The 21,698-nt window shown below is 40.6% G+C and overlaps 1 protein-coding gene across 1 annotated transcript; it reads left to right on the forward strand.

Moving 5' to 3' along the window:
- Window positions 1-983: 983 nt before the first annotated feature.
- LOC134466932 (NACHT, LRR and PYD domains-containing protein 4F-like) lies at window positions 984-20,231 on the forward strand. The gene is made up of 3 exons (XM_063220856.1): window positions 984-1,239; window positions 17,031-17,423; window positions 18,491-20,231. Exons 2-3 carry the CDS (start codon window positions 17,084-17,086, stop codon window positions 20,119-20,121), a joined length of 1,971 nt encoding a protein of 656 aa, XP_063076926.1. The 5' UTR covers window positions 984-1,239; window positions 17,031-17,083; the 3' UTR covers window positions 20,122-20,231.
- Window positions 20,232-21,698: the final 1,467 nt, after the last annotated feature.

Here is a 21,698-nt window from a genome sequence, read left to right on the forward strand (position 1 = left end):
CTTTCCTGAGGTCAGATTTTCCTAGATTTTTAGTATGTTATTAAGGACACTTAACAAAAGGTAACAAAATCACTTGAAAAACCTTTTGTATCAATTTTTTTGGGGTTAGGTCTTTTTTTGCATAGATGTACTCGCCTATATGCTTAGACTACCATAAGAAGAACTGAGTGATAGGCCTACTGAATGTGTATGATTTACATAGAAGTGTATGTTGACTGAATGAGTAAGATTGAGAAGTGTAGCCTACCGGTATGTTGAATATTGATTTTATTTTAAAAGTATGCCAATTGAGTATGCCCACAGTGGGTTTACATACAGTGTTGAATCTCGCCCTCAAACCCGTGCCTGCAGTTCACCTAGGGAGCGCTGTCGAGACAGCAGAGCTCATAAGGCTGGCGCTAATAACTGACAATTGTGCTCGCTGTCTGCTGAAACTTGACAATATAACTGTAAGTTCTGAGAAACCAATGTGGATTTCAATGAAATGTACAATAACCTGGGAAGTATGTCCTTCTGATTTCCTACAGCGTTGGCATTTATGAGTCAGGCTCCGCTAGCATCTTGCTAACAAAATTGCTTTACGGTCGTCGTGATCACAGCAATGCAGCCGGCCGACCAAGAAACGCAGTGTGTGAAGCCACTCGTGACGTCATATTGACAATAAAGACGTATTTTACACAGATCCAGCAAGTTTAAACATTCAAACTAACTGCTGTTTGAAAGGATAATCTATCCTGCCTTTTGGAAAAATAAAATGAAACGATGATACCAATTCTCTCCCAAAGCAATGGCAGCATCGTGGTTGAGCTCCATGCGACCCCATTCATTTCAACAGCCTCTGCGCTCCTTGGCGCTCCTCTGCGCTGTCTGGATGGCGCCACTTAGTGGACAGTACCACCCGGAAAAAGTAAAGAGATTCCTCTCTCGTATTACCCATAAACTCTCTCTGCTATCACTCACACTGGGTGGGTGTCGTCTTTTTGTTTCGCAGTATAATGTAATTCGACAGTGCCATTTATTCACTCTCGTCTCACATAAAAAGTAGAACGAACGTGTATAAAGGTGGAGAAAAAAGGATAGCCCCATTGGTGAAACTCTGTGGACTATCCATTCGCTGCTGTTGAAGTCAGTGAAAATCGCGGCACTCGCTGAACAGTAAGGCCTACTGGATATGTGACAACACCGGTGTTTCCTTGTTGTCCTCTGGACGTAGGAGAACTGTCACTTAAAATGTGTGAGGTGAGTTATTATTTACCTGTATGAAAGTGGAAGTGTGTGTGTGGCCAAACTTGTGGCAGAAATGTGCACCTTTTTCCGAGGTTAGCATCGTGTCACTTTCACTTTCACTTTCGTTGTCCGGTCGGCTGCTCGGATGTCAAAACCTTTTGCCACTTTAGCACGTGCATGTTAATACAAACAGACTGTGTCAAAAGTAAACGTATCATCGCGTAACAACACCAGTAGAGTACATAAGATTGCATGGTAGGCTCTTGCGGTTTTCCTATTCTATCTAAGATAGACTGTTTACCTCAAGTTTGAGGTAATCAGTTCTTAATCAACTGACTAGACGACTAGCAGTAGGCTAGTAGTAACTGTAGACCAAACTCACCTAGGCTACCGGTATGTTGGAAAGCAGTCTGCAACACGTTTTTGTTTTGTTCAGTCCCACAACTAGGGTTGCCAACTCTCTGGGGAAAAAATAAGGGACACCTCTTATGGGCGGCGCGCAAAAATATGAAGCGGGGTTCAGGGAGCAATTTCCTGCATTTTAACCAACCCAGATAGCAAAATGTTTTTGGCAGAGTTTTGGGCCAAATTGTGTCTTGGCCTTTTGGCTGGCTTCGGTTTGAGTCCCCGGGCCAAAAGTGGCCCAAATTTGGCATGCCAAAACCAACCAAACCCAGCCATAAATTGACCAAAGTTCACCCAAAACCTATTTGGGATTTCCACGTACAGCCTTAAAGGCCCCAAAAGGAATTCCAGACCCCACCCTTCAGCCAAAATGCAGCCATAAAGTACCCATAACTGTCCCAGAACTGCCATGAATGAGCCTAAATACTGCCATAATGTACCCATAATGTACCCATAACTCTCCCAGAACAGCCATAAATGACCCTAAATACTGCCATAATGTACCCATAATTGATCCCAAATGTAGCCATAATGGGGCCAAATGTCACTTATTTGTCTTATAAGTTTCAATGTAAACGTTAAAATGTAAATACCGGTATACAGAGAAACTTATAAGACAAATAAGTGACATTTGGCCCCATTATGGCTACATTTGGGATCACTAAATATTCCTGTTTTATTGTTGAAAATCGCACATTTAATAAATGCGTGATTTTCAACAATGAAACTGGAATATTTATGCATCTAGAAAAAAAAAAAACAAGACAATTAAATACATTTCATTATACTTTATTGCCTCCAAATGCTGTGACTGGTTAGGGTGGGCAAGTGGCTGGATTTGATGGATGGGTATAGCTGCACGGCAGGTGGTGGAGGACTGGGTGACTTGATGGGTGCTTGTATGTCTGGGTACAGGCCTCTTGTTTTCATCTTGGTCCCCTGGCCAGTATTGCCACATAGAGGTAGGTAGATCAGATCAGATTCGCGACATCTGGGAAAGAATAAAAAGATAAACCAAATTGAATTACTACATGCAAAAGTAACTTTGAAAACAGTGGCATTACATTTTTTTTCTTCTTTTATTTAACCTTTATTTAACCAGGAAAATAAACCTGTTGAGATTAAAAATCTCTTTTAACAAGGGTGTCCTGGCCAAGTGGCGGCACAAATGCACTTGATTAATAGAGTAATAGAGGGGGGAGGGGTGTTATTAAAATTTGGTACCTGTTTTTGAGATCCGATTTGATTGACCCCTCCCACAGGTGACTGCAGTGTCCGTTCGCAGCACAGCATCTGAAAAGAGAATGTAGATGTTATTTCATATTTTATACATTTTAAATGACATGAGTAGTAGGCTACAGTAGATTGTACAACCATCTACTAAATTGTCAAAAGTAAAAGGGAGAAAAAGAATAGGGAAAAAAACAATACTCAATCAAACAAAACCCTGCCAAAACATATAACTTGCACTTGAGTATATAGTAGCCCACTGATTCTAAGATCAGAGTACTGGTCAAATTGGAGGTTTTTTTTAACCTAGCTTTTAGGTTTTTCAATAACAACAAAGCAGTAGGCTATCTATCTCATTGGGTGTGCCTACAGTAGAATAACTGGTGAAACAGACTAGTCACTATGTTATATCATGTGCCATTGTTATTGACAATTAGTAATGCTCCCACTACCCTGGACTTGTCAGTAGGCATATCTGAGGTGTTTTTTCCCCCTTATTCAGTCTTTTCAGAGATCCTGGTCTGGGGGCAGGCGTTTGTTTACATTTCACCATGAATTCACTTCTACTTTTACCTTTGACACCTCTAGTAAGCTACTCTCTGTGTTGAGGTATTACAAATGTTAGAGCAAGATTACATAGGCCTACATGGGCCACATTTCTGTATACGGTTTACCCCCTGTTGTTGATAGCTGAACAATACACACTGATCATGTTAAATAGCCAGCGCTTAAACACAAACCGACCATTGCATTACCCAATACAGACGTATACTTAAAAGCAGTTACATTAAAAGCAAAGACTTTCACAACGAACGAAGATTAGACCAGAGAGAGAGGTTAATAAATTGTGGAACCAACCTGTAGTTTGCCTGTCAAAAAACAAGTTCCTCCACCGGGTGACTTCAGCAGCAGCACATCTGAAAAGACAATGTAGAAAAAAGCAGATTCACTCGATTGCTTCAGTAGTAGGCTAGAATTACAGTGAGTCCAACACTTTCCGTGACAGACAGATATTGCTAGATAGTGCTCTGCTTTGTGCCGATAGGTAGAAGATGCTCCATGCCTGAGTTAGCTAGCTCCCGGCTTTTGCTAGCTGTCGTTGGGCAGTTAGCTGGGATTGCTAGTGTTGTTGTTCTTTGATTGAAATTCCCTTGGCATTGATATCTGAAAGTGAATTTCAACCACAGAACAACACTTAATCAACCGTTACTGAGTATGAGGGTAGCAACTAAGATTAAATGTCACAGTTGTGTGTCACAGACGTTTGTGTTTTAGCTCCTGTTAAAAGGGTATCTAAGTTTCAGCCATTGAGAGTATGGTTTCAGCGCATAACACGGAAACCGACGGTCACAGACCTATGAAATCAACATGAAAACCGATAACACAAAATGCCTCATCTCTTAAGTCATCGGCGGTTGTATTTAATATAAAAACGTGTCAACTGCACTTACCTGCATAAACTGAAGTCTGACACACACTGGCGCTGGGGAAACTGAAGTGAGGCAAGCACGAGTTTCTCTTGACAGTTGATTTTGGCAGTCTTTTGGGTTGCCGTAAGCGCACCAATGTAGAACGTTGCTGTCCCGCTCTCCACCCGAGGTTCAGATTAACCTGACACATGCCATAACCTGGCCATAACTCATTCATTCACAGTCCGCGCGTTTTAATGTGTTGTGGGAAGCCATAAACAACCCATATTTTAGCCAAATCTTTGTTTTTTTGCTTTCCAGAGGAACGCCCCAATTCACTGGCGCCCAGGTCAACCATAACCATGCCAAAATTTTGCCAAAAGCTTATGGCTTGCCAAAAGGAAGCCATAAATTGCAGATATCTGCCAAAACAAAGCCAAAATATCTGCCTCTGTGAATTTTAGGGCAAATGATGTAACTGAGACATTTCCACAGTTAACAGTTTTCACAATTTATTTTGAACACAAAACACGTACAACAATTGCAAGATAATGGACCACGGGAACAGAAAGTGGCTGTGCATTTTTTTCTTCATTCTTTATTTCTTAATGCTGAGCTGCTATACTCTCATTTCTCTCATTGCTTCCATTTGTATTTCTTTTGGCTTCTTGCAGCAGCTAGAAGCCTTTTATTGTTTAGGGCTGCTGAGTAGAACTCTGAGACAAACTGGTCCAGGGTTTGCATTTGTTTTTTGCCCCTCATATTGTTTGCGTGCCCGGCACTAGAGGCATGCTGTTTCAGGTCATGCAGCCCGCCATGCGATATTGAAAATGCCCGGTGGCACACGGTACAGTTGGCCTTATAAATGTTTTCAGGCACTTTTTTTACCCATGGATTTTCCTCCTCCCACTCAGCCCTGTATTTCTGCAGCCTTTTCTGTTTTTTTTTCGGAGGAGTAGTATTGGGATCATCGGTGGTTTCGACCTGGTCACCCATAGCTTAATGTCAGTTATCACCAAAGCTAATTCTGTTTACTCAGTATGTACATTACGTAGCGTTGTTAGGTGTTTGCGCTGCAGTGATTTGTTTAAGTTTCCCGCGGATGGGAGTGTGCTGTCTGATCATTGGTCACAGAGTAGGAAAGGGGGGCTGAGAAAGAATACAATGTTACAGAGCCATCTAATAACAGAGTTGCGCAAACCGGGGACCAGGAAGTCGGTTGGTGATGTGATTCACGTAGATTAAAATGTTTCTTAACAGTAAACTTCTGTTTGTTGGAAACTAACACAGAACCATCACATACCAAACAAAGATTAAGTACAAACAAATTACATTACCTTTACCACATTTTCTGTGTTCTACGGCCACCTCCTGGAACTAAGTAACTTCTAATAGAACTAAAGTCAATGGGGATTTCCATGTTAACGCTCCGTGAGGCTCCATGAGAGCCGCCATTGCTGTGGAAAGATTGGTCCATAGAGGTCTATGGGAGTGGCGTAACTCTGATATTAGATGGCTCTGGAATGTTAATGTTACCGTAAAATGCCTTCTAGCGGCACGTAGCAGCCTATTCATTCATCCCATTTACATTTTGAAACCTAGTGTTGACTCTCACGGTAATACGGGACAATTTGCGTCCCGTTACACATCAATACGGAACCCGTACTTTTGTTTCCAAATACGGGATGATTCCGTATTTCAAGGGACGGTTGGCAACCCTACCCACAACCATGCTTGACTAGCCAGAGGATACACTTTTTTTTGTAAAACTCACTTGTTTACCACCACACATGCTTGACACCATCTAAAGCAAATTTGTTTATCTTGGTCTCATCAGACCACACATCATGGTTCCACTGATATCCTTGGTCTGTTCATCTCTTTTGAGACCAATATAAACCAATTTACACACATCAATGACCTCCCTTTTATTCCCTTTTCATTTCGAAATGAAAATATGTATATGGGTCATTTCACGTGAAATCAGACACTTTAGGACCCGACCGACACAGATTTCAATCATACTTGCTGTGCCTGTTCAGTATCAAGGTAGCACCCCAGAACTGCATTTGTGCGAATCTGACACCAGTATTAAGGGAGAAACTAGGGTGACCAGATTTGGGTTTGTAAAAAGGAGGACACTTTTTTGGGTGTGGGGGGGGGGGTCATCGGTGTATCTGTGTATCTACAGGTATGAAAGTATATATGGGTATGAGGTATGATAGTAGGCCTATATAGTATCAACGCATCCAAAATGGTCATTTGTTTAAAAGCCACTCGAACTTTTGGGCATGCACATTCATTTGTCTACCATAAATGACAATTAAAATCTCTTCAGTTACGCCTATAGGCCTATCACATAATTTGTGTGATCATATGATGCAGAGTGTGCCTTTGTTACAATCCTAGATAGTAGGCAGAACACCTATATTGGAGTAGCTTAAGAGCATAACAATGCAGCTCAATTTCATAGGCCTATGGTAATTTCTGCATTAGGTTTTTAAAAATAGATTCACCATCATGTAGGCCCATCTCAGCCATTCCCCACAAAGATGAACAGCATTAGGCTATATAACATTGGAAACTAAATGTAAAAAACACAACATTTGTGGTTTTCAACTGAATTGATAATGAAGTTCTATTAGGCTACATTTTAGGCTTAATATGTTTATATTAATATATTAATAGGCTTATATTATGTTTATGTTAATATGTTTGATATTATTTATATTATATTACTGTTACCTCACAATTTACCCCTCCACTGTCATCCATTAGGCCTATTTAGCTAGGCTATTTGATTAGCAACGGGCACTGCAGCCATTAAGATAGGAACTGGAGTTTTACCTACCATTAATATAACCCATACAACGTTATCAATAACTGCAAAGGCAATAGACAGAAGAAGAAGTTGATGAAGAAGAAGCTTAATTTCTTAACTCAGGAATGAGTCCTTCTAGCTCCGAGAAATTGCTTTTGCAAATAACTTGGAAATGACAGATCATGAAAGAATTTTTAGGCTAAGTCTTGTGACAAGGTGTAACAAAACTTGTACCTCCCTAAAATGATGGATTTGGTGGTGTTACTAGGCTTACTCCTGTGTTAGATTACCTTCATACCTGGCTTCACACGCGGGATTTTTTTCAACTCCACCGCGAACGTGCGTTTGCGTTTCTATCGTCATTGCAGTCCGCAGAACCAGCGGACAGATTAGCTTTCGCTTGTAAACATGGGGCGCACTGGCTAGTCCCCTAGGTTACTTCTTTCGGACACATGGTGCGAAGTGGCTAGATTTGATGAGAAGGAAGTGACTAATTTGTGAACAGTAGAGAGAAACCTGGAGTGGAGTCAAATGAAACGGAGTGAAAATTACAGTGCAGATGAATTAGGTCTATTTCAGGCAGTCCAACAAAATCCCAGACATTTCTGAAATTCCCCCCGTAGGACATGTCCGGGCAAAACCGGACGTCTGGTCACCCTAGAGAAACAGACTAGCAAAGGTTTACATATGAGGGTAGGACATTATACATTCAGCCTTGATTATATCAGTCAGTGTAAGTCACAAAAAGATATCTGAGGTAGGGGTGGGCGATATGGGCAAAAAAAGTTATCTCGATAATTTTTAGAATTTTCACGATAACGATAATTTGACGATAATTTCCAAAAACACTGGCAAAAAGCAGGGTGAGTAAAGCAGAACATTGTCTACATCACAAAGCATGGCAGTATAACAAAGCTACACATTTATGCTGTCTATGATTTGTGCATGATTCCAGACTAATTTCAATTCTGCACTGGAGGTAGTAGTGCTGCATTTGTGTTTTAACTGGGGAGGGACAGAGAGTTGGGAGAAATGCTGTGCTGTGAAAGAGCTTTCACTTTTTGAATTTACTAATATGCATATGCTGGACTGTAAAGTAATACTTCATCACTTGTCATGAAAACATATCCATGTGAATTAAAAAAAAATTATGATGTATTGCCAATGATTCTGTTAGATGACAGCCATTTTTGACTGGAAACAGTGCATTTGTAGATAGGAAGCAGAACCTAACTATGGCAGCTGCAAATTGCATGTGTTGAATTTCACACATTGTAATTTAACTCACTGCACGAGTCATTACTTGTCCACCTAAGCAGTTATGATATCTATACATGCAGGAGGGTGTTTGAGTAGTGAGTAATAGCCACTCTACTTGTAGAGAACAACATTGCTTAGCCTAGTTCGCTAACTAGCATGCTAACGCGATTTCTCAGACCAGACACAAAGCTATTTCTCTTCCTAACTATTTGACTTTCCATAATCACAGACAGTTACTGATTAAAGCACATAGTTCCAAAACGCCCTCAGCATCATGCAATGGCTGGTTCGGTTGAATTCCTCATGTAAATCCACCATTTGGATAACAACAACTCCCCTCCACTGCCCAGCACGAATGACACAAGGGCCCAATTCGAAACGGGAGGTAGTGACTCGATGACTCTCCTCCTACATAAACATGTCACTGATCAGATAGGTCAAGTTAGCTGATGAGGCAGCCGTTACGAACGGCACTAACGAGTGCGCCGCCTTGCGCATTTGATGTTACGGCGATTCTATGGCGGGAGTTACGTTCATCACGTTAGCGCTTAGCTTACGAATGCTATTTGAACGGTGAATGATCGTCAGACGGCGGAATCGTAAAATAGGCTATAAATAGATCTAGCGACAGCATATTTAGATACTACAATGTTGATTTATGCATTCGATTTTCAATATCTACATACAAAGCGGATTCCCAAAAAGTTGGGACACTTGGTATTTTGTGAATAAAATCAAAATGCTGGCATTTTCGAAACATTCAATATGTTAATAAGGAAGAGCACTGTGTACTGACAACATCAGTTGTTAAAGCAAAGCAGAATGATTGTTTTTAGGAAAATATGTGCTCATTTCAAATTTCACACTTGCAACAAACCCCAAAAAAGTTGGGACAAGGCCAATAAAATGCTTTTAAAGTTGGCTAAGACTTAAGACAAGACAAAGGCGGACACCTAACAGTAAATTACTTTGACCGATGGCATTATTTTATTCAACAAATAGATATTTTGATGTGCGATACAAGATTTCAGCAGCACAACTGATAGGTGTGTTCTTCAACTTGTTCACCTTCTTGTTTTGCTTCATATGTGGCATACCCTGACTGCAAGAAAACAATTTTGTCACCGGTTTACTCTCATGATGGAACAACACTGTTGGAACATAGCAGAGATTGAAATTTGCCATCATTATGAGGCAATATCTAAAGGCTCTGCTTAAATATAATGCCTTGGTAGCTATGTATGCTGTTTAAAGTCTGAATATATAATTCAGCCCTCATTTTAATGCTCTACATGAGTAAGAAGACCATAACCAAGGCATCTCTGCACCCCTTTACCCTCATATATGCTGTCTTTCAGTCTGACCACTAAATCAAGCTGAAGTATTCATTTTCTTCATAACCTGGAGGGTGCATGACTCCATGATTTCAAAAAATAATGAAATATTTTCCATTCTGTAATCAGAGGACAGTTTCACATGTCTCCTAGGTCCATCTAGAATGAGCTTTGCACTTGCAACACTGTTTAATGTCTGCATCATGTGCCTTAATCAAGTGTTCTGTTTATGGTCCTTTTTTCAACAGCTGTCATTGTTGGAGTGTCATAGTTTGCTTATTGACGATGGGTATGTCTTGATCTCATAACTCGTGCAATGATTTCACAGAACTCTACATTACAGAAATAGGCCTTATATGCCTGCAATTTTGATAACTCAATCTTTCTGTGTAATAGTAACAGTAATAACAGTAATAAGTCCCTCAATATCTTCGCTACTGAGTGCCACAGCCTCTCTGTGATTAGGCCTGGGTATTGATTGACAATTTTCGGTTCCGGTTCCATGTTTCGGTTCCGGTACCAGAACGGTTCCATTTTCGGTTCCTAGAAACCCTGAATTAAACCTGCAGTTACCCAAAGTGGCCAGTAGATGGCGTAACCGGTCTGTAAATCATGAGTTTCCCTGCCTGCCACAAGGCGGCGCTCATCGTGACTTAAGCAATGGCGGGTTAAAGGCATTTAATTCTATACAGCATTCATGATTAATTGCATGCTGCAAGTTGTCCTCTCGGCATGGCTTTGCAACTATTATAAACGGTTTTGATACTGATAAATGTACTCATGTCTGATTAAAATTGTTCTGCTGTACGGTGCAACTTCACTTCTGGTACCAATCCTATGTCAAGCGTGCCTGACATGATTTTTTTAATGTAGCCTACGCTACCCAGTCTGTCGACAGCTTACCAAAACAGAGACCCAAGATTGCCACTTTCTAGTGGTAAAAACAACCTGTAGTCTACATGAGTCACAACCAGTTATTGACATGTGAGCTCAAGCCAGCAACTTGACTCAAAGCATTAGGTATAGGACTACATACAAGTAGGCTATGGATGCATTTACATGAATCAAAATTCCTGTTCAACCATGCAGACGTTGTGCGAGATCGCACGCATTTCCATACAGGGACTAGAACTGGGCCGTATGATCAGCTGCTGCAAGTAGCCGCGACAACACTGTGCTTTCACGCCATGGTGAATCTAAGCTAAAGAGTCCTAATATAAACGATATATAGACCTAAATATATATAACCAGCGACCTCCTTCTCCTACAGACATGTGTTAGGGCTTGTTCGAAAGCTGCGGATCTTAGCTTTTTACAGGTTTTTACGGCACGTTTTTATGTTCTTTCAATCAAAAGTTATTGAACTGTAAGCGGCCGCTGTTGCAAGTGAAAAAATAGCGCTTTCCAACCATTCTTTTATCTCGTCATTTTTTCCTAACAGCCAGCGATCTCCTTAACCTAGACCTACAGACATGTGTTAGGGCTTGTTCGAAAGCTTTTTACAGTTTTTTACGGAACCTTTTTATGTTCTTTCAATCCACAGTTATTTAACCTTAAGCGGCCGCTACTTCAAGCAAACAATGGCGTTATTCTCCAGCCGGATAGAGAGGAAATCTTTTTTGTCGCTGTGTTCTTTCCCTCGAATTAAACCGACGGTCTAAATAGGCTACATTTGTACGTCCCCAACACAAGACCAGTTCTTTCTAAGTTAGCTCTTTTCATGGAAAAACATGTTTCCAAGGAGTCAGAGACATCTTCCTGAAGAGTCGAGGTCATGGTTGAGGTCGACAGTATTGCAGCCAGCAGGCATAGTTGAGGTCGGTGTTGCCGTTGTAAAGATGCTGCAACTCTCTGCACGCAAGTTAATCGAATGCAAGAGCAGGTGTTTGAACAGGTTGGATGTATTGCCATTCTTGCATGATATTAGTTTATCGCAGATATTGCAGCGCGCTCCTTCCTTATCTACTTTCCTGAAATATAGCCACGCTTTCGACGGCATGTTTTTGTTTCTCAATAGTAGCCTACAATCAGCTGGTTGAAAATCAGCTGTCTTATCAATCGTTTAAATGAGGTGCGAAACGGGAAGAGGAGGAGCGTGGTCAGTTTGTGACACTTGTGATTGGCTGAAATGGCCGCGTGCTTAAACACACATTTGATGGCTCTGACAGTCAGACTTCAGGAACCGAAACGTGGAACCGACAGACAAGGCACGTTTCGATGCCAAGTAGAACCTTAGCTTTTAATTCGGTTCCATCAAAGAATTGAATTTCGGTACCCAGTCCTATCTGCGATGGTATTTTATTTGTGCATTCATGTTGGCAGTCAATATAGTTCCTTTCAAATTATTCCTCCTTGTGTTATTTTTAGAATTATCCAACTATTACAACATTTGTTGGCCCTGTCCCAACTTCTTTGAGATTTGTTGCATGGGTCGAATTTTAAATGACCACATATTTCCCTCAAAACAATGCTTTTGCCTCATTTTAACTGTTCCTATCTTGACCTTGTGCCATTGTCCATGTTATGTATGGATTTAATGTTTTGAAAATGCCAGCATTTTTATTTTATTCACAAAATACCAAGTGTCCTAACTTTTTTGGAATCCGCTTGTACATAAGTGTCAGAATAAAGAGTATGATAAGGTAGTAGCTTGGGTAGTAGCCATGTTTGTCTTTCAGGTTTCCGGTTTAGAGGGAGGTGGCGCACAGCATGCTGGGTACCAAGGCAGCGAAGTCAGCATCTGATGTATCCTCGAAATATCCTCGTTACGCCCACAAATGCAGTCAACTGCCGAGAGAGGAAATAAAGCAATTTTTCGTTTCGATCCACACTTCATGACTCGATGTCCAGTTAGCTCACTGGAAGGACAGCTGCCTTCGCTGTTTCGAATTGGCCAAGATCTCTCNCTCTCCATCTGCCAAAACACTGCAGCCCGCCCCCCTCTCAGCACTGTCTGCTCATTGGTTCACAGACTTATTCTCCAGTTCACAACAACATTACCATTGGCTCACAGGCTTGGCTGTAGTCGCTGTCTGGAGGAGTCCTGTCAGAGCGCTTTGTTGAGTTTAGCGACTTCATACAAATATCTCGATATTGCAAAATTACTCATCGTCAAAACAACATTCACGATAATTTCGCAGACAATATATATCGCCCACCCTTACTGAGGAGTTGTTTGAAAGCTCTTTTCTGGCTCTACAAATTACACAAACCGCATGGAATACAACAACCTTCAGAATATGAATTATGATACATTGAAAAATTAAAAATTGAAAATAAAAAAAGTTATATTTTTAAATGGCCGGTTTTCCTAATGTAAACATATTCTGTAAGTTCATAAACAACACCTGAAAATGGGGTGTTTGGTTCTTTATGCATTTCAGAGGGGACATAAAGGTTGAAATGAGTTGTAATAAAGTAGCAATAGAATAGTGTCAGGGACAGGACTGGACTAGCATAACGGGCATTTTCCCGGTGAGCCCAGCACCCTTGTCAGTCCCAATTCCAGGTACTCAAAAACTACACATCTTCTACCCATTGTCAATGGACACAGTGGAAGCTAGACCATGTTCAGCACTCAGAGAAGGCAGGGTTGAAAGAATAAGCTCAGTAAAGGATTTTTTTAATGTTCAAGCATCAAAGGGTATGTTGTAGCTGTAACTTATATGATGTCAACTAGTGGCTAGCATGATGTACAGTGCCGCCAGGTACTATTGGCACCCTTGAAGTTTAAGTACATTATGGGACATATCTCCAGAAAACAAATAATATGGTCAACCATGATTTTTCTATAGATAGCTTGTGGTTGAAACTAAATATAAAAAATATCAACAGCATTAAATACTAAACTATGAGAGGGAAATAATTGAAGATGGTTAAGTTCCCTTGATCACTGGTATTGGCACCCTTTACTGGATACCATTTTGGAAACCTAATTTGACTCAATTATGGTAAATCGCAAATGGGAATCACCTTTGACTAATTGCTTTTGCCCATAGAACATGAATTAGGCAAGGAATTATGATATTTGTGTTTAAATAGCCACCTGTTACATCTTGTGTGTCTTTCACCAATCTGAAGACAGAGGAGCTGCCTGAGGACACCACAAATACTATTATTTACAAAAACAAGACCTCCAAATAATAAAAGGTCATCTCAAAAGACCTTGGTAAACCATTTTCAACACTGTGTTGTGTTATTCAGAAATCTGCCAAACATGGAGCTGTAAAGAACATCCTTGGATGTGGGGGGTAGAGGAAGATATTATGATAAAAGTCTTTGGAAGTCGGTGCAAATAATGAAAAAACACAGGGACTAACATCTACAGACCTGACGGTCAACTTTGAACTGTTCTGGGTAGTTTTTTTCAATAAGCACCCCGTGTTAAACACTACACAAAGTAGTGCCTTTTTGTTGGAGATCAAGGCAGACCACATTGCTTAATAAAAGTCATAACAGGGAACACCTGACGGCTGTATGAAAAAATACAGGCCTAGCACAGCCCTTTTAAGAATGTTTTAAGGTCAGATGAAGCAATAGCACAGTTTTTCAGTGACTCACACAAACAGCATGTTTGCATACTCTGCAAGAAAGTCTTTAAGGAAAAGGACACCCTACCAAAAAGCAAGCATGGTGTCCGATCCATAATATTATGCACCCCTTTGTTGCATCAGGTATTGGAGGACTTGACCGTATCACAGGTATCATGACAGGCATCACTGGTATCATCATTTCAGTGGCGGCTGGTAGTCTGTCAAACAGGGGAGGCTGTTCAATTACAATATGTCCAGAACGCAAAAATAAAGGGGGGGGGGGGGGGGGGGGGGGGGGGATGGGGGGGGGTAAATTTTGACACACATCTTACATTGGTCCTGAGCCACATATGGCCTCACACACTAAAGGACTCTTGTTGAAACAAATTTGTTAACCATTAATCATTATCCCCTTTGTAGCCTATTCATAGGGAAATGTTTTTATTATTATTATTATTATTATCATTAGGCCTACCTCCGCCACATAATGATGTGATTTAGTTTGCCTTCGTTGTCTTTGTTCATTACTGGGTGCACGGCTTAACTTACCACTAGAGGTCGCAAAATCTTTAATTATTTACCAGACATTGCCAACACAGTAGGAAACAAGGACTCGCCACTCACGGGACTTGGCAGTTAACCAGTTGATAAGACACCACGAAAGCTCAAAAGAAACGGTTGTTATTCCCTACCTTTTTCACCAAGTCAATATTAGGCAGTGCTCTGCTCTGCTCCTTGATATTCATTTTCTCCTCATAAGGACGACTGGAATTCGCCAGAATTTAATCCACAATGCTTGGCATTTTGCATAGCTCTCTAGTTTTCTTGCAAGCTAGCCCTAACGAAAAGTAGGCAACTTCAACTTTTGAATTGGGAGATTAAAAAGGATAAGGACATGCCACTATTAAGACTTTATTCGCAACACTAGTGTCACTAGGTTTACAAGAATATGTACACAAAACTGGAGTACACCGCAATGAATAGCTTCCCCACTGGTTACCACGACGAAACTTCTCAGTCAAATTAATAACATATCCGCATTTCGAAATGAAATCAACTACTGTAGCCTACTGACACGGGGTTCACCCAATCACAAGTCGGAGCTCCAGTCTCCGGTCCCTCCCCCCTCCTCTCTCTTCTCCATTCACTCCCAGTGAGGCTCAGTCTCAAAATCAAAAAAATTTCACGGCAATAGCCAATGACCGTTTAGCATTTTGCCATTGAAAAATCGTACAATCCCACATGCCATTGAAGTCCATTGAGACTCGACTCGCTTGCGTTGTCATGAGCGGAAAAAAAAAAACTCGTGCGAGCCTCGGGATCTTATTACAGATTGGTTACATCTCTAAGTTGAGCGCATGCATTTTCTATGGAGCTGGGTCTGAAATAGCAATGTTATTAAGTTGTGTAAAGCATTAGTTTACATACTATTCTCCGTGATTTTGGACAGGAGGCGGCGCCTCCCTTGTACTCAAAGAGGAATCGCCTCTGCATCATTTACAGTAAAATGTGTAACCATGGCAAGAACACTTGGTTTGAGTTGAACATCATGTGCACTCCAGAAAGACAAAAACCCAAAGAACACAACCAAATGCACAGTGGATTGGTTGTAAAAATGAAAGAACACAGTCATTGATGAAAACCAAAACCTTCAGAGGCTGCCATTGCTGTCTAATAGTGTGCAATTACCCTTGAAGGAGGGGTGCCAATATTACTGGACATGCCCTTTTAAATGTTTTTGCTTGAAATTACAAAATGCACTTGGAAATAAATACTTGGCAATTCCAAATATCTTATAATGTTCAATTAAAAGATCCTGATGGTAAACGTTGTGTATATTTCCATTTATTTCTGGATATATTGCACAATTTGTAAATAAAATTAAGGGGTGCCAATACTAACTGGCGGCGCTGTATGTATGCCGAGCACTGGAGAGGTGAAACTGAACTTCCTGCATCCTCATGGACCATCTCCATTCTTCACATATTCCGATAGACATGCTGTCATGTGATATTACTATGGTATTGCCATATTATTACTAGGTGATCTGTATGATGCCATATTTTTTTGTCCCGTTATCTCTGAAATGAATAAAGAACCAAACACCAGCATTGCAGGTGTTGTTCATGACATTGCAGGCTACGTTTAGACAAGGAACTGGCCATTTTAAAGTATACGTTTTTTTATATTCAATTTTTAATTTTTTGTTCAATTAATCATAATTCATATTCTGAAGGTTGTTGTACTCCATGCTATTTGTGTAATTTGCAGAGCCAGAAAAGAGCTTTCAAACAACACCACAACAACACCTCTTTTTGTGGTTTACACGGACTGATATAATCAAGGCTGAATGTATTGTGTCCTACCCTCATATGTAAACCTTCGCTAGTCTGTTCCTCCCCTACTATTGGTGTCAGATTCACACAAATACAGTTCTGGGGTGCTACCACCCTACTAAACAAGCACACCAAGTATGATTGAAATCGGTGTCGGTCGGGTCAAAGTGTCTGATTTCACGTGAAATGACCCTATAGTTGCTGCCAACCACCCAATGACATACATATACAGGTCCTTCTCAAATAATTAGCATATTGTATTAAAGTTCATTTTTCCGCCCATAATGTAATGATAACAAATAAACTTTCATGTCTTAGATTCATTGCACACCAACTGAAATATTTCAGGTCTTGTATTGTTTTAATATTGATGATTTTGGCATACAGCTCATGAAAACCCAAAATTCCGATCTGTATGTATACTTCTACCTGTTATTGTGAGCATTTGCCAATGGGATTTTCTGTCTTTCTGCCAGGTGCAATACTGAGGAAGATGACTTGAGTACCTACTGTAAGCTATGCCTGCAACATGGCCTGTACAAAACATTCAGCGGTGGACTATCTGAGAAACGCTCGGGTTCTGCTGATCGAGCACCTCAAGAATCAGGCACTCATTGTTGACAAGCTTAAAGAGCTAAAGGTATTCAACTTTGACAATGGCAGAGCCGTCATGTCAGAAAAGAATCCCTCGGACCAGAGCAGGAAAATTATAGACTTTGCCACCAACAAGGGTGAAGAGGCAAGCTATTTATTGCTCAGGATTTTAGATGGTGAAAAGGGCAGAACTTTACCAAAAGATGCCACTCCTGACCTACATCAGTGGATCAGCTGCTTTCCCTTCAGACAGGAGCCAGAAATGGAGCCCACAGGTGAGGGAACCAAATCATTTTGTTCATATACTACAAAGGCTCATTCACCACCCCATGTTGTTTTTTTTCCTTGTTGTTTTTTATCTTCCTTTTAAATTATTAAATGAATACATTTCGTAGGCTGATCCGCTCATGAGATGAAGAAAACATAAATTGTAATGATAATGATTTAAAAAATAACTTGATTGCATTTTCGCCAAAAATGCTCAAAGTGGGCTTGCCTTTTTGGCCAGAGCTGAGCAGTTAGGGTAAAACTAGGCCTATGCAGTCGCCTCCGACTGCTAAAGGTATATCACCGAAACGCGATGCTTCCAATCCCCCATCATTCCTACCACTCCCGTCCACCGATTTATAATCGAATATATTAAATACAACATTTAAAAGTAATACATTTACTTTTTCCTTTCCCACTAAAATACAAAAGTAAATGTTCTGCAATTTGTGTCTTCTTTTTTGACAGAATTGGCAGACGATTCTATTTCCTGAAAGTATAGCATTTTTTTTTGTTCCATCAAGTGTTTTGTTTCCACCAAGTTATATTGAAAATGTCGTTTTGTCTAGTCTTGTTTCATGCAGTGTTTTAAATATGTTAATGGTATTGGAGTACCCCAAAGGGGTTTCTAGTATTATATTTATGTGGAACATCTATGAGTGAATTGTTTACTCATTTGGAATTAAACATTTACCCACTTGCCCACTTTCAAATAAGGTCTGTATACCCATTGAGATGTAGAGGTATTTTTTAGTTTCCTTTTCCAAGTTTGATGTATCAATCCTACTAGTTGCTTATTTTGATGCAGTCTACCAAACACATTTTTGTGTAGGGCCTACGGCGATATTTCACCTTCCTCCACAATATCAATTTTTAAAAACTATTCCTTTAGTAAACATGTTAAAAAATGTTACCTCTCCATATTACATTGGGAGTTTGGCCATAGTAGGTTTTGCATTATTTGATCATTATTTTCAGGTTGGTGGAACTGAAAAAAACAACAATCTGTTTTACAGAATAATGCTGCATGTTCTAAACTATTATTTTTTATTTATTTTTTGCCATTTACCACCAGGTTCCAAACCTTGTCAACGATACCAACATCAGCTCAAAGAGAAAGCCAAGGTCATACTCAGAAATCACTCAAAGCAATCAAAATCCCTCCTTACTGAAAGTGGAAGGTTTGTGTATGCACCACTTGTACTTGACACAGATGACCAGAGATGTCCAGTGATGACTAAAATTAAACAGAAAAGCAAAAAGTACAAGGTACCTCGCACTAAGAAACTGAATGCCTACATTCCTTTGAAAGACGCTCAGAAATCTCCTAAAGATCTGCTGACAAATGAGCAAGATATTTTGCTCCCTGGGAAACCAGGAATAGGAAAGACAACCGTCACCATGGAAATGATCAACCTCTGGACTAACATGGAAAACAGAAAATTGAACTATATGTTCTACTTTGATGAGACACTCCCTGACATGTCAAAGTCAACAAGTCTAGAATCTCTGCTGTTTGCATATGTTGAGCCACGTTTAGATAGAGAAGAGGTCCTGCAAGATATCAAGGAAAACTCTGAACATGTCATCGTAATATTTGATGGTGTCAAAGATGTACCGTTCAACTCAATCCTGTATAAAATACTGACCAAAGAACTTCTCCCAGAGGCCAAGGTTGTATTAACCTGCCGACCAGAGCACGAGGAGGTGCTTCCAGAGTGGAGTGCTTGCAGAGTATGCGTGCAGGGTTTCAATGCGCAATCACTCCAGATTTACTTGTCTGACGTACTTCAAGATAAACCTGATGCACTGAGATTGATTATGGGGAATCTAGAGCTGCGTAGCCTTTGTCATGTCCCCATGCATGCATATATGGTTGCTGCCTGCATGCTGTTTCCTAGTGATGAAGTTCCTAACTTGTGCACAGCAACAACTATCTACCTACACATTTTTCGCCATATACTGATGAAATGTAAGCAACTGACCCAGTTTAATCACTTAATTCAGCGCAGCAAAGAAGAGATACTGCACTTGTGCAAACTTAGTTTCAGCGCAATGAAACAGCGGACCATACTCCTAGAGGATTGTGAAGACAACAACATTGAGCGTAATTTTCTGAATCAACTTACTTTCAGGGATAGCCCAACATCTTCAGAAACACGGTGCAGTTTCCTCCACAACACTATGCAAGAATTTTTTGCAGCTCTTTGGCTGGTTGCTAACCCAGGGGAAATAGATGGAGTTCTGGCCAACTGTAGGAAAGATGAGGAGAAACACATGAGGCACGTGATCTCCTTTCTGAGTGGCCTTTTCTCTGAGAAAAATGTCTCTTTACTGAAGTGCCTGATACCAGCAGAGGACATAACAAAAGCATCCCATGGATTCCATCAGAAACTTTTTAGCTCATTTCTGCATCCCTCTACAGACCACGGACAAGAGGATACACCATATGACAGCCGCGAAGACTTTATCTTTCTCTGTCAGTGCCTATTTGAAATGCAGTCCCATCAGGCATGTTCTGTGTTCCTCAACAAAATCAGATGCTGTTTTGACTTTGGGGATGGATGTCTTGACCCTTATCAGTGCTGTGCCATGTCGTACATCATCAAGCAATCAAGAGACAAGGTTGTTTTAGAACTGGCAAATTGTGATATTTCTGAAGAAATGATCAAGATGATTTGTAGCTGCCATCAGCACATTAAGTAAGTAATACATTGTAAGTGCTAGTGTTGCCAAAACATTGTGTTGTTTGCAGATTTCTGATTGCCATTCACTTTTTTCAGTGTTGATTCCAGCTTTTTACTAACAATCTCAATGAAAGCTTTGGAATGCGGAAATCCAGAGCTTTTTCCTTGTATGCTGAATGTGTTTGGAAATGAATTGCACCTACCTGTGTGGGAGACATCAGTCTTTGAGACGGCACGAAAAGTGATCTGCCAAAGTCCAGATACGATAAACTTGGTACTGCACCTGGATCCATCTGGACAACCCCAGAATGAGGCTGCATGCAATCTTATTCTCCATGTTCTTCAGCACCTTAAATCTGTAAGGTAGGTAAACATTACAACATGTATTTCATCCAATGTCTTGTTTTTATTTCTGCTTAATAATGTTGTTGTCCAAGTGTAAACCCAGCGCATTCCACCCCCATCCATCCCATTGTCGCTGTTGTGTCAGCTGTCTTCAGTTGTTTGACAGAGTTAACAGTCGCCTTTCGCCAATCATTACAGTCAATTCATATACAGTATCCCTTTGCATAACATCTTTTTCTGGTCTTCTGGGAGAAGATTACCTCTGTAACAAAAGACTGATCATTGAATGGGAGAAGGACGAGGGAAGTCGCAAACGATGATGCATTACATACAATCCATGCTTTTATTTCCTGTAGAGTTCACCATTGCAGTGCTCTACTTGTAGACCTTCTCCAAAAGCCACTCGGGCAGTTGTAACTAATCTAAAATGCAGCAGCTATTTTGTGAATGGGGTCTTACCTGAGGGAGCGGTTGTAAAGCTGTGTGTACATCAAAAGTGATCTATGCTAGAAAAATTGGAATAGAGGAGAAGCTTCACTCTGATTGGTTCCCATTGTAGTCACAATGAAGCCTAGCTTCCATAAGTTGGCAAACGCGGTCAAGTGGAAACAGAGTGGAAAAGGTATGGAATGGAAAATGGAAAACAGAGCTTCCGGCCCATTAGGACATTCGTGTTAGTGCAATAACTTTTGAACTGATGGATGGATTTGTCCCAGATCTGGTGTTTTAATGCTCTAGGGTAGGTACATGAACTGATCAGATTATAGACGCCAAAACTTTCAAGATGGCCGAATTTTGTTTGGCCCATAACTTCTGACTAGGTGGATGGATTTGCCCCCCCAAAACGTTATGCTTTGTTCTGACAAAAGTTGTTTGGTTTTAAGGCTAAGCATGGCACTGATCTATGTATAGATATGAAATCTGCTCAACTCTGGCCCAGAAGGCGTGAATTCATCGCCATGAATTTGCTTTATTCTCTCTGGATGAATTTAATCGCTGAAATTTGCTAAAGTCGCTTTGATCCAGCTTTAAGGCAGGCATACACTGTGCGATATTTTCACTCGTGGGTATTATATTAAGCTCCTTCTCACACTGCACGAGTTAATTTAATCATTTAAAAGTTCACATCTCACGACTCACGTCCTCACACTATACGAGCAGACAGTCGGATGCAAGCCGAATGCTCCCACTATGCGACAAGACAGGCATGTTTCACGGGGCTGCAGAGGAGGGAAGTGCGTACCTAAGGTA

This window comes from Engraulis encrasicolus, chromosome 17 (assembly GCF_034702125.1).
Source record: "Engraulis encrasicolus isolate BLACKSEA-1 chromosome 17, IST_EnEncr_1.0, whole genome shotgun sequence".
Taxonomy (NCBI): domain Eukaryota; kingdom Metazoa; phylum Chordata; class Actinopteri; order Clupeiformes; family Engraulidae; genus Engraulis; species Engraulis encrasicolus.